Source organism: Condylura cristata, unplaced genomic scaffold, assembly GCF_000260355.1.
Source record: "Condylura cristata isolate star-nosed mole 26May11 unplaced genomic scaffold, ConCri1.0 scaffold00006, whole genome shotgun sequence".
In the NCBI taxonomy this organism is placed as follows: Eukaryota; Metazoa; Chordata; class Mammalia; order Eulipotyphla; family Talpidae; genus Condylura; species Condylura cristata.
The window spans coordinates 54,895,909-54,909,284 of NW_004567107.1; the positions used below are offsets into that span (position 1 = coordinate 54,895,909).

The 13,376-nt window shown below is 37.8% G+C and overlaps 1 protein-coding gene across 1 annotated transcript in view; it reads left to right on the plus strand.

Annotated features, from left to right (window-relative positions):
* Window positions 1-13,376, plus strand: part of FOCAD (focadhesin) — a 240,939-nt gene that overhangs the window by 208,547 nt on the left and 19,016 nt on the right. Inside the window, exons 34-35 of the mRNA XM_004677690.2 lie at window positions 1,169-1,271; window positions 3,268-3,348. Of these exons, the coding sequence (XP_004677747.1) occupies window positions 1,169-1,271; window positions 3,268-3,348 (184 nt within the window). The remainder of the gene's footprint in view (window positions 1-1,168; window positions 1,272-3,267; window positions 3,349-13,376) is intronic.

Here is a 13,376-nt window from a genome sequence, read left to right on the forward strand (position 1 = left end):
TTTGTGTCATTGGTATTAGAGAACTTTGTATCCTGCTCTTTTCACTGAAAATACCTGTTGTCCATCTTGTATAGTTGACTATAATGCCTGTCACATAAAGAAATTTTAGTAATTCATACTTTTAAAAACAAGAATCTATAAATAGAAAAAACTCTCTTGCCCTATCTGAATATAAATATTCTTAAAAAGAATAATTCTGTTGAAACTTAAGTTGCTATAAAATGGGAGAAAAATCTGTAAGTGATCAATTTTAGCTTAAGAAGATTGTTGTGAGTTATAAGGCAGTAATAAAACACTCTTTAAATAATACAGAAACAAAATAGCCCCTTCCATTTTTTTATTATTATATTTTAAAGATTTATTTATTTATGCATACAGAGCTGGGGTACAGACCAGAGGTGCAAGGGCAGTGAGAGGATTCACCAGAGACAGAGCGGGGAGCAGAACAGGCAGATGGACAAAGTACACTGCTGAGGGGAGCAGCTGGTGGGTCAGAAGAGGTCTGCTGCACCATGTGGGTCACCTCCAGGGCAGGGATCAAACTCATGCTGCAGTGGCTTTAGCTTCTCTGTGCTGTACTTTAACCCACTGTGCCACCAGGGAGGGCCTCCCCTTCCATTTTTAGAGGTATCTTAGTCAGTTTATGACTATGATTATAGCTGAGGTGCTTCAGGTTGTAGCACTGGATGATTGAGGGGATTAGACTCACCTGAGAGGTACTACACCACCAAGGCACCCACAGTCCTTTACCTAGAATCCTGGGTCTACTCCCCTCCTTGTTCCCATCCCTAACCTCCCCCTCTTCGGTTGTCTCTATTGTGCAGTCATATTTCTAAAGGTATTTTTGGTTTTGGTTTTTGGTAAATAACTATTAACTTTTCTTTACTTTTTAAATTTTCTTTTCCTATTTAAAAAAAAAGTCCTTGGCAAACAATCTAGTAAAACCTGAGCCAGCCTCTAGTACCTTCTGTCTTGATTGATTGATTGATTCAGCAACATTTGTTTCTGACCTACACCAGGTTTAATGTTTTAGACATGTGCTTATTACATCTTGTCATGGAACTTACCAGCCAAGTCACTATCTCAGAAAAGATTAGTGACTTCCTGTGAACAATTTTTATCGAATGGACCTGGCCCTGTCATTGAACTGTTACATTTTCATCCATAGGTCATCAGTGTGTCTGGGGTGATTGGTCTTCAGTCAAATGCAATCTGGCTTCTAGGACATCTTCATCTATCTACTGTATCTTCCAATCAAAGTAGAACCTCTGGTAAGATTAGTCAAACAATCTTAGAGCTAGGAGGAGGGATTGCTGACATGGGCCTCTGTACTTGGTTTAAAGGATTAATCTTCACACCCTAAGTGGTGGAAATTATAATCCATATTCTACAACAGAAAAAAATAGAGTGTGGAGAGGTTTTCTGACTTGCCTACAGTCACATGGTGGTAAGTGATGAACATGTGTTTTGAAATCCCATCTGTCAAGCCTCTTCATCCCTTGCTTTTATTCTTCCACTGTACTCCTCTTAGAGAACAGTTTAGACATTCAGCCTAACCCCATATTTTATAAATGAAGAAAATGAAGAACAGAAAGATTATCTAATTTACATATAGTTAGTAATGATGATTCCAGAAACTAGGAACCAGGCTCTTGAGGCTTGAAACAGAATTATTTAACTAGATGTAATCATAGTTTTATAATATTCACATTTCATTAAAACTCTTCACATATGGAATTCTTTTTGCCCCTGTTTTTGATAAAATAATGCAATAAATACATTTAAAGCTATACATCTTCTTTGATGTTACAATTGGAAGCCAGTTCTTTTTAAAAAAGGCAATACAAAATAATTGCAATTCCCACAAGCTTAATTTTTTTCTCTTTGGAGACTTTCTGGAAAAGATATCACTCTTTCTGGAAAAGATATCACTGTAATACCCTGTCACCTACATCTGTTTCTTGCTCTGTATTGAACTTCAACCCACTGACTGTCCTTTACCCAGGCCAGAGTTTAGGTATCCAAGATACCTCATCAGAAAGTAGCTCCACGTATCCTGACATAGTCCTCAGACAGCTTCACAATCAACATACATGCTCACTTTCAGTCATTTCTTACCTATAGAAATAGGACGTTGGTCCACAGCATTAACAACATAATGAACCCAAGATAGCTAAGAGTTGTCATATTAAAGGGGGGGTGGAGAGGGGACAGAACATAATCATATTGGAAGCGTTGGGAATGCTAGTTTTGAAGGGCAATACTTTCACCATGTTCTGGTAAAATAGCATGTTTATGTCCGATTTTTGCTTTCTTGCCTTTTTTTTTTTTAATTTATTTATGCATATAAGAGCTAGGGTGCAAGCCAGAGGTGGGAATGCAATGAGAGGATTCACCAGAGACAGAGTGCACTATGTGGGTTAGCTCCCTGGCCGGGGGTTGAACTCATGCTGCAGTGGCTATGGAGAGCTTCATGGTGCTGGGGCTTAACCCCTGAGCCACCAGGGAGACCCCTTTCCTTACTGTGTTTTGAACAACATATCTAGCCAGCATATGCTAAAGTGGGGCCATGATGAATCATCTCTAGCCAGGTTGTTCTAAACAATATGATTATTATAGATTTACAAAAGTACAGGATCAAGTGATCCTGGTGGAATTTTCCAGTTGAGCCATTTATTGCTGTTATAACAATCTCATGAAATAATTACAGGGAAAGAATCTAGGAAACTCCCAGGACTCAACTAGTATAAATGTCACTGACCGTTCCAGGTCAGTAACCACATCTGGTTCCTTACACAATTTTTGTCACTTAGAAGTCCCTGACTTACAAAGTAAGAGACTGTCTGCTACTGTTGTTGTATTTCATGGTTCATATATCTGATTCAGGATATCCTGAAGTATCCTCTAGAATGGTGATCTCCACCTAAAAGTCCAGCCCTGTCTGGCTGACACTGAAAAGGGCAACGGTTTGGGATAATGTGGACAGGATTTTTTTAACCACTTCAGTAATATTTTCATCTGCTGGATTTTCAGCCTCTACTAGTTATACCACCATTTCGGATTTGCTTGTGTCACTTAATTGATTACTTCAAGGCCAGTTACTTAATTTAATAGAATTAGTTGCAGCCACAGAGTATTGCTCTGAGATTAATGGCATAAACATCTCTGCTTTGTCTCTAGGTTGATATGACTGCATGAGGTCATTATCTCTTGTTCATTAGTCCTGCAAAGTCCACTAGTTAATTTGATCATTTTCTGTCTCCACAGTTCCTACAGACTATAGCTATTTGCCTGAAAGCAGTTTTATTAGAGCAACGATTGGCTTCTTCATAACAGGTGGAAAAAAAGGCAAGTGAGCACATTTCTTAAATTTTATCATTCTTTCTAAATGTTCTCTAAGCTTGTATGCCTTATGCATGCTGTTGTAGAATTATTCAGTACAAATCTGCAGTGATGAATCTATTCTGCTAGGCTATCTTGGTAATAGAGATGACCATAAAACCATTACAGTACATGTTACATCAGCATATGTACTGCTAGTCCAATCAGCATATCTGACTGAAGGTTGAGGGTATGTGAGAATGGAGGGGTGGGGGTAGCTCTGTAAACACCCTAATCTTCCATTTGACTATTCCAAAAATAAAAGCACACCTGGATTTTTTTTTAAGATTTTAAAAAAATTTATGCATATAAGAAATGGGGTATAGGCCAGAGGTGCAAGAGTGTGGGAGAATTAACCAGAAAAAGAGTGGTGAACAGAACAGACAGATATACTGAAATACACTGCTGAGGGGAGCAGCAAGTGAGACAGGAGCGGTCTGCTGTGGCATGTGGGTCACCTCCATGGCCAGGGGTCTAACACAAGCCACTCAGTGATAGCACTAAGATTTAACCTCCAGACCACCAATGTATGTTTTTTCTGCAAACACTTAGTCCATTTTTTATTGTTTTTCTGCTGTCACTCACATTAGAGCAAAAGCAGCCAGATGACTGAGATTGAGTGCTGTTATTTTTAAGTGGAACCAGAATAATATGAGCTATTAAATCATTATTTTTGATGATATACTATTCAAAATTATAAAGGAAAAATACATGGATTCAAACTGAATATGTGCATGGCTCAGAATCCAGTTTCACTTATGGAATTTGCAAGTTTCATTCTTCCTTGAGCTGGAGAGGTCCATCTGGACAAAACAAGTGCCAATACTACAAAGCAAGATTATCATGTTTTTAGAAAAAAGAGTTTTTTTAACAAAATGAAAAATGAAGAAATCTGGAGATTGCAAGTTGGTTAATGAAAGTTGTAGAAGAATAAAATCTTGCCATTTAAAGGAATATTAAAGGTCACATCTCTGATTTCTCAGTGGGTAGTGCAGTCCCTGGAGCTTCCAGATTATAAACTACTTCCATAAGCTGGAAAATAATTCCTTTAGTTTCTGGATGTTTGGAAATTGTGCTGTTATACTGGAATTGCAATTAATATGACTTATTTTTGCATATCCTCTATAAAAATGGGCATATGGTTATGTCATTTTGTACATGATATGTGTAGAGGTAAACATAAATTACAAATAGTCTGGAGTTGATATAATGCTATAAATAAATCAGCTTAATCTAGATATCATAATAAAGATGTCATCATTAGTAGAAACTGAATTTTTGCTAAAGGAATATCTAAAAGTCCCATGATCAGAATATTATAGGAATATATATTTTTGTTTTATTTTTTGCTAGTTTGCTCAGTGATACCTTATAAATTGCTAAATGATGCAAATATAAGATATTTTCATCAAAAATACAATAAAACTTCATAAGGACAAATGATATACTCTTTTTCCTCTCTAGTGAATAAAATGTCATTTGAACTTCCCCATTCTTGACATACTTGACATTTCTTGACATACTGACAGAAACGAATTTTCTCTGAATCAGATGGGAAATTCTTGGTTAAATGTAACATTTTTATGATTACACAGTCATGGCGCAACAGGAAATGTTCTGCTATAAAACTGAAAAATAAGGTGGAACTGACATCAATAACGTTACATGCAGTCTTGCAGAAAGCTATTTTAAAATAGATAAATGAAGTATTAACAAATGCCATATTACTAATCAGATTTTTGGCATTTTCAGGTTGTGGGAGAGGGCTGCCTTCTTGTCAGGTTTGCTGACTAGATTCAGAGGAAAATCTATTCAGCCTTACACATTACTAATGATGACCCCAGAGGAGTGGGGGCCGTGGGAGGCTGACCTCCGCCTAGGAAGCCCATTTACAAAAACAAAACCAGACCCTGCTCTATGGAACTCAATGGGATGGCCAAATGCGGAGGTGTGCATGCAAACGAGTGTTTTCTTCTTCAATATGCCCAGCTCATTTGAATTTTAATAACTCCCTTCTGAAGCAGCTTTTGAGTTTAAATGTCTGGATGTCACTCACCAAAGCCCAGTGGGGCTGCTGATAGGAAGGATGACAACTTTGGTGAGCTCTTTTGAGGGAGAAATGGCTTCAGAAAATAAAAATCATGCTTGGCATAGGCAGGAAATCAAATTTGAGGGATAGCATGGTTTCATCGCCTTGCATGCAATTTAGTGACTCACAAGAAGAAGAGAAAGATATGAGTTATTCCTGGTCCACACTTAGACCAGGTTGAGAGTGGGCATCATGATCTCAGTTTTAGCCAATCAGATTTCAGATCATGAATGGATCCATCTGTTTTCTCATGCTTTGGACTTTTCTCACTCTGGATACTTGGGTAATAGAACATTCAGAATAGTCATAGCTTCTATTTCTTCATAAAAGCCTACATCTGAAAACCTTGTCAAATAGGTGAAATTCCTTCTAGTGTTTGAAGACTTCACTTCCTAGTTTTGCACATAATTCTTTTGGTCTATGTCATGTAACATTTTCTTTTCATCCCAAGTCACCCATGGCCTGCTCCTAGCAGATGTGTGATTCCTTAACCTTTGTCATTGTCCTCATCATTTGTGGGCATTTCTTAACTATGCTAGGCTTAAAATTTTCCTTATCATCAATTTTACCTGTCATGGAATTATTTTTCCCTTGAATTCCTCTAAAATTTGACTCTTACTTTTGTTTCCTGTTCATTCTTTGTTCTGATTTCTGATCTGTATGTGCATGTAAGTATGGGGCTTGCATGTGAAATATAGATAGTCATTTCTCAGTCATTTTCTGACTCTTAGCCTGAGATATATCTGCTGAGTTTAGCCGAAGAAACAGAATTTGTTGAACTTTGAGAGTAGAATAATTGATATGAGGAAGTTGTCCTACTTTTTATATGAAATCATGGAGTTGGTTGTCATGACAGTGTGCTGTTTTTAAGTATTAAAATTTAATAAGAGTCACCTTTTAAAAACATTATTAGAATGAATATATGTGTTTAACTGTCAATTCAAAAATAACATAAAAAAATAAGAACCTCCTATCATTCATCAACTAGGGAAAGCCAGAGCAGATATTCTAGGATCTATCCTTCTAGATGCATGTACTGCTTATATTGAGTCATAAAATTTTTATTTTTGTGTTGTCTAATTTTTAAATATTTAACAACATTCCACCAAATGGAGGCTTGGGGGAAATATGAAAAAATTTCATTACAACAGTTTCTAGACATTTCTTAGTAGGATATATTTGGGAATGTTTGATAGCTGCTTTTTATTGTAAACAAGCCATGAAAATATTTGAGAAAAAAAGTCACCTATTAGCCCACGACTCATATTATGCACTCATATTTTCACTTGTTTCTCAGAGTACATATATTTGTATTTTTAACTTAATGTTGTATTACAGACATTTCCCTCTTTTTCTATACATCTCTATCATTTTAAATAACTGAAGAATTTTCCCTCAAGTTAATGAATTATTAACCTAACCATTCCCCAGTGGCCATTAAAAAAAATTCCATTGTAGAGAATGTCTCTCTCCATGGAGCTTTTTCTCTTATGCATGTAGCATTCCTTAGGAGAAATTCTCAGAAATTTATTAGTGGGTGAGTCTGAGGATTTTGTGACTTTTGGGATGGCATGGCTCATTATCATCAGTGCTCTTCAGAATTGTACCAGATTTCAGTATCTCAGCTGTATATGAATATGCAAAACAGTATTTCATAGAGGTTTAAGGCATGGGAGTTACCTGGGTGTAAACTCCGCCACTTCTGTCACTGACTGGATGGATCATTACTTCAGGCAAGCAGCTTGGGTCTCCAAGCCTTAGTTTCTTGTGTAAAGTGGAGGAAATAATTCAATCTTCCCTAAAGATTTTCTGTAAGAATTATGAGTATCTTTATGTAACAGTGGTCAGAAAAGAAAATAAAGAGTAAACCCTTTCCAATATCAAGTTACACAGTATCCAACACAGAGATAAACAAATGATTAACAATAAAAACCAGCCAGGTATGAAATGATACTTTAAGACTGCTTTCATTTGCATTGCATTGCCAGAAGGTATGAACATTTTTGCAAGTATGTATTATTTGAGAGGTTGTTCATTTTTTAAATTAAACCTTTTTGCAAAAAAATAGGTTTTTCATTTCGAAATAATTCCAAGCTTTCCCCAAAAGCTGCAAAAACAACCAGAGGACTCTTATACACCCTTCAACCTGAACCCTTATTTATTTTTTTTCTCCTCTTTTTATTGTTTTCTCCTCTTAATATTGTGGTTACCTTTTGGAGAGTGTTTGATTTCTCCCCTCAGGGATAGCCCCAGTAATTTTCCCACCACTGCGGATACCCATGTACCATCACCACAGTGATGCTCTTTCCTCCCGTTTCGATCGCTTTCCCTCCCCTGCTGTCTGCCCTGGTCATCTTTTATCAGTTGACCAAATAAAGTCTTCAGATGGTCATTCTGCACTTGTCTTATCTCTTCCATCTCCTTCAGTCTGGCATCACTCCTCAGCCTTCTGTGACTTCCATGATTTTCACATGGAAAATATTTGCAGGTCAGAAGTCAGGTATCTTACGAGCACACAGCTGTTTGGGTCTGCTTGATGTTCCTCAGGTCAGTCATCTTTGGCAGGAAAATCAAAGAGGAGCTCTGCTCTTTTCCCTTGTTCCCATTGGGTGTGCATGGCGTCTGTTGCCTGGAACAGTGATGTCAATCAACCTCTTTGTTTGGTGGTATCTTCCAGGCCCAGGGATCTCCACTAAAGTTGTTCTTTTCCTTTTATCATCAGCAAATATTTCATGTGGAGATATTTTGAAGCTTTTAGAATATCCCATTTTTCTTTCTGCTTTTGCTCATTAGTTGTAGTGTTCATTAATGTCTTCTTGCCTGAATTGATCATTACTACCATTATTGCCCAAAAAATGATTCTTAAAATTCCATTATTGAAGGAGAAAGAAACAGAACAAAGAGTCAGGAAAAACCAAACCAAAAATAATGCCTAGAAATCTGACAGTGGAACTGGCGCTACAAGATGGGTAGGAAAGGGAGGGGAGAACAAAGTGGGAGGGGGCACAATGTGTTACAGGGCAGGGAGAGGGACACCCCTGTGCCCCAAACTTGCCAGCTCTAAATAGGTTCTGCCATCTGCCACATCAAGGCAAAACTTGTAAGTCCTTTAATGGAAAGGAACTTTAATACAATGAGTGTGCAATACAGAAAAGACAAAGACTATAGTTTCTAGATCAAACACCCAAAGTTACCCATCCCCTCATGGGTAAAAGCCTACCCAAAAGGGATTGGCCCAAAGTGAGAACTGAAAGCCTTCCACAAGCATAAAGCACCTTCTGGAGGGGGCCCATGGAAAAGGGTCAGATCAGAAATGGCCAGACAAGTTTGGGAGGAAAAGAGCAAAATCAAAATCAAGATAAACACTGCCATAGTCACCTCCGCATGGTCTCTCACCCACATCTGTTTCAACCAGTCCATAGCCAAGAAACAAAAGCTGCTTCTTCACATGTCTCTCTGCCCCATGTGTCTCCCTCAGGTCTCCTCTGGCTCTCCATCCTGCTTCTATCCTTTTCAGTCTCCTCTCTGGATTCTTCTACTCCCTGTTCAGCTCCACTCTCCATTTGGGTGGGGCAAGGAACCTGGAACCTCCCCTTTTCCCGAGGACACCCTGTTGCAAATGGACTAGAGTGTCAGATTATGGGTGCCTTAGTGGTGTGTATGGTGTGATAACATACACCCAAGCAGTGTGATCCTATACTGCTAAATCGTATAAAATCCTGTAAACCAATGTTACCATGTTGAATAAAAAAAAGGAAAAGATTCCATTATTCCATTTACCTTTTTAATAGCCATTCTGCCATAAAGCAGGGCTGCCCCCATCCCTCCCTCCCTCTCTCTTTTGTGACTTCCCTTCCTCCTTCCTTCTTTCTCATTCACTTCCCCCTTCCACTCCCTAAATTCCTATTTAATTTAATTATTTATTATTCAATTAGTCATTATTTTCATACTCAAACAGTTCCAGATTAGATCAGTAAGCGCTTCCTAGGGTTGGTTCTTGTGTCCTTTTGACATGACCCCATCATTCTTTGAGTATTTTCTTATTTGGTGGCACAGAAGGATATTCTGGGCTCTTCTTATACTGTCTCAGCCCTAAGGTAGCCAAGTAGCTCAGTTTTCTTTCAGAGAAATTCTGGTGCATGATTTTTGCTAAAATCTGGGTACAGGTTATCTCTATTACTGGAACAATCAGTGTTGTGAGGCCATTTCAGTGAATAAAGTTAGGAAATACATTCATTTTCATTCCCTTTTTCTACCTCATATATGTATATATACATATACACACATACGCAAGCACACACACACACACACACAGATAAGACCATGAGTTCATACCCGTATCTCTAATTCAGTACCACAGGATTCTCTCTACCTTTCCTTCTTTTCCTATTTGCAAGTTTCTTCTCTTACAGTCAGAAATCTGACTGCCATTTTTTTTTTTAAAGATTTATTCATTTATGGATACAGAACTGGGTACAGGCCAGAGGTGCAGGGACGGTGAGAGGATTCACCACACACAGAGCCGGGAGCGGAACAGGCAGATCTATGAAGCACACTGCCGAGGGGAGCAGCAGGCGGGCCAGGAGAGGTCTGCCGCGCCATGTGGCCACCTCCGGGGCAGGCGGGGACCGAACTCATGCGGAAGTGGCTCTAGCCCCTCAGTGCTGTGCCTTAACCCGCTGCGCCACCAGGGAGGGCCCTGACTGCCATTTTTCTCAATACATTTGTTCACTTGCTGAGTTCCCCGATATGTAGCCAATTTATTTTCCCCACTCACCCACAACCCTGCTAATACTGCCATTCTCATTCCAATCCTGGCGTCCACAAGACAGCTTTCCTGGTGCTGGAGGAACCAGAGATTTGTTGGTAATTGGGAGTGGTCTTGAAGAACTTGCTCTTAGGCAGTGCATCCTACTAACTTTTAGTATCAGACTGATTTATCACAGTTGACTTGATCATAGAGTCATCTTCTGGCAAGAGACTAAGCATCTCTTACTTAGACCCCACAAATATACTACTGTTATCTCTGCCTTTGTTTTCTAAAGGCTTTTTTCTAAAAAAAAGAAAAAAAAAACAAAACCTTCTCATCTTTCCATCTTGGTTTAAACATTCTTCAGTGGGAGGAAGGAAGGATCCCAAGATTAGTTTAGATTTCTCTTGTGATACTTTCCTATATGTTTTTCATAGTGTTTTATATGTGTGTAATTATTTGCCCAGTTGTTTATGGTTCTTTGTTTAAAGTCTGTCCCAGTCAACTATAGTTCCCTCAAGGGCAGAAAGAACATCTGTGTTTTATCCTATGCTTAAAAACACTTGACATGTAATAGTTTTCAAATATTTTGTTGATATACAGCTTAAGCATTATATGTATACACACACACATATATAGTTATACTAATTAAATTCTAAACTAAGTTGCTTCTAAGCAACACTAAAGATGAACACAGTAAAGATATGCCCATCCAATACTAGCTGTGAGTTGGTGATAGGGAATATACCCACTACTGCTGCTAGCCTTCTACCAGACTTTCAGTGTAGGAGTTACACATGTTTGTCATGGTATTAAGTATCTGATCCTGCATGTAGCTAAAGTATGTGTGATAATGGATCCTGTTGTAACACATTATGTTCAGATATGCCATTTCTACCAAGGTTCTTTGCGGCTGTCAACTGGATGAGAAATTTAAAACAATTTTGTATCCGGATTTTGAAACATCTGGATCCTTTTAACAAGTACTGTGAGCTCTTCCCAGTTCTCCATTACAATTCCATTGTCTAAAAAGCTTTTCAGTGTTTCTTTTTATCTAAGACGCTTATTTGAAAGCCTGTTTGAAGGAAGCTGATCATTCCAGTTACTTAGTGTCCAGTGCTAAGATCTCTGGGGAAGATACCATGTGAGTCCACTCACTCCCAGATGTGTGCAACTGCCAACTATTTTCTCCATCCCTAACAGTTACTATAATTCCTTTCATTCCATTTAGTGTCAGAATAAGTTCCTTGAAAATGCAGTGGAAAATTTTCAGTGATTCTAGTTAAGCTACTCAGTGCTGATTCTCTGCACTCTTAAATATGGAAGATTTACTGCATGATAGCACTTAAAACTATATTTTCAACCCTACGTTCCATTTTAAAGTTCTCCTTGTTTCTGGTAATTGTTTGTATATCAGTCTATTTTTAAAAGTGTAGAAGCAACATTTAAAGTCTTTAATAAAGTGCAGTTATTGAAAATTCTACTATTCTGTTATGGTAGAGCTCAATGAGCAGTAAAACATCTGGCAAATGACCATATTTCACATAAGGTCCTGATAGCAAAGGACATGTTGACTGTCTTTCCTGATTCCCTGGGGCCTATGGAAACTACAAATTTTCTATTAGTAAATTCTATAGAGGTACATTACATTAAAAAACTTTTAATGTAATTTGGGAAAAAAGTGATAGAAATGTCCTTATGAATTAATGGTTTCTAATATAAAGTTAGATTTATTTTTTCAGTAGGAGAGAAAAGTAATTCTATACACACAATTCTATAGTATATTTACTGTAGTGTCTGCCAGTTCATTAGGCCAATTCTATGAATCATAAGCCAAAAGGACTTCCCAAAGGCAACTTAATTTTTGTTGGTTTGTCAGTCACTTGGTTTTGTGAAATCAAATACTTCAATTTGTATCTGATAATGATACACAGTTGTCACATATGTGTCACCAGTCTAGAGTTATGTGAATGGTCAACCGATCAATCATGGTTTTTATCAGCTAGTCACACCTGACACTGCTTGCTTATTTGTCATCTCACTAGAATATGAGCTTAGTGACCAGAACAGTTTTACTTAGTACTGCCTCCACTATTAGGAACTGTGACTGGTCCCTGTGACATAATGATTGAACAAATGAACATGTTCATGACTATATTTAAATTTTTTTGTCTAAAATTATTCTCCTTGTAATAAAAATGGTTAACTCCCTGATATTTTCTGCACTGTATTACATTTTAAGATGGAAGTAGAAATAAGCTTCACATATGCAGCAGACATGGAAAATTTTTAAGAATTCAAAAAGCAGAAAATGTTTACTAGAAAAGAGAGAAGCATGTACTACTTTTTGTGCTATATTTGGAAATTATCTATGTAAGTCCTTTGCCTTTTGGCTACTGACAATTAGTAATCGTACTGCTATGAACCTGAGTGGACAAATAACTCTCCGAGACTCTGCTCTCACTTCTTTGCATTATACCCAGTGAAGTGGGAATGCTGGGTCATAAGGAGTTCTGTTTTCAGTTTTTGAGAAGCCATTGTACTGTTTTTGGTAGTGATTCTATCATTGTACAATCCCACCAACAGTGTAAAGGTCTAAGTTTCTCCTTGCTATTTCTATACTTTCCATGTCTTTTTTTTTTTAAATAATAGTCATCCAAAGAAGTATGAGGTGATATCTCTAGTTTTGATTTACTTCTCTCTGATGATGAATGATATTCAGCATCTTTTCATATCTGGGCTCTTTGGGTATCATCTTTGGAGAAATGTCATTTTGAGGTTTTTGCCCATTTTTTATGTTTCTCCTTTTCCTATGCTTTTCCTTTCTGCAGGTGTTTTTCCTTGCCTAATTTCTCCTAATTATGCTTTTCCACTGTTTCAGTGTCCACTGGTTATGCTACTTTTTCTCCTGATTTTTCTTCTGCTTTTTCCTGTTTCTCCTTTTCCCTAAGCTTCTCCTTTTCCCACTGCTACTCCTTTCCATTCTGCTACTCTATCCCTGTGCTTCTCCTTTTTCCTATGCTTTTTCCTTCCCTTCTGCTTTTCAGTTTTTCTGTGCTTCTCTTTTCCCCTATACTGCTCATTTTCTGATTGGTTTTCCTTTTCCTGATTGTGGCTACTTCTGTTCCCTTCTTTGTAAAGAATGTGCTGATTCTG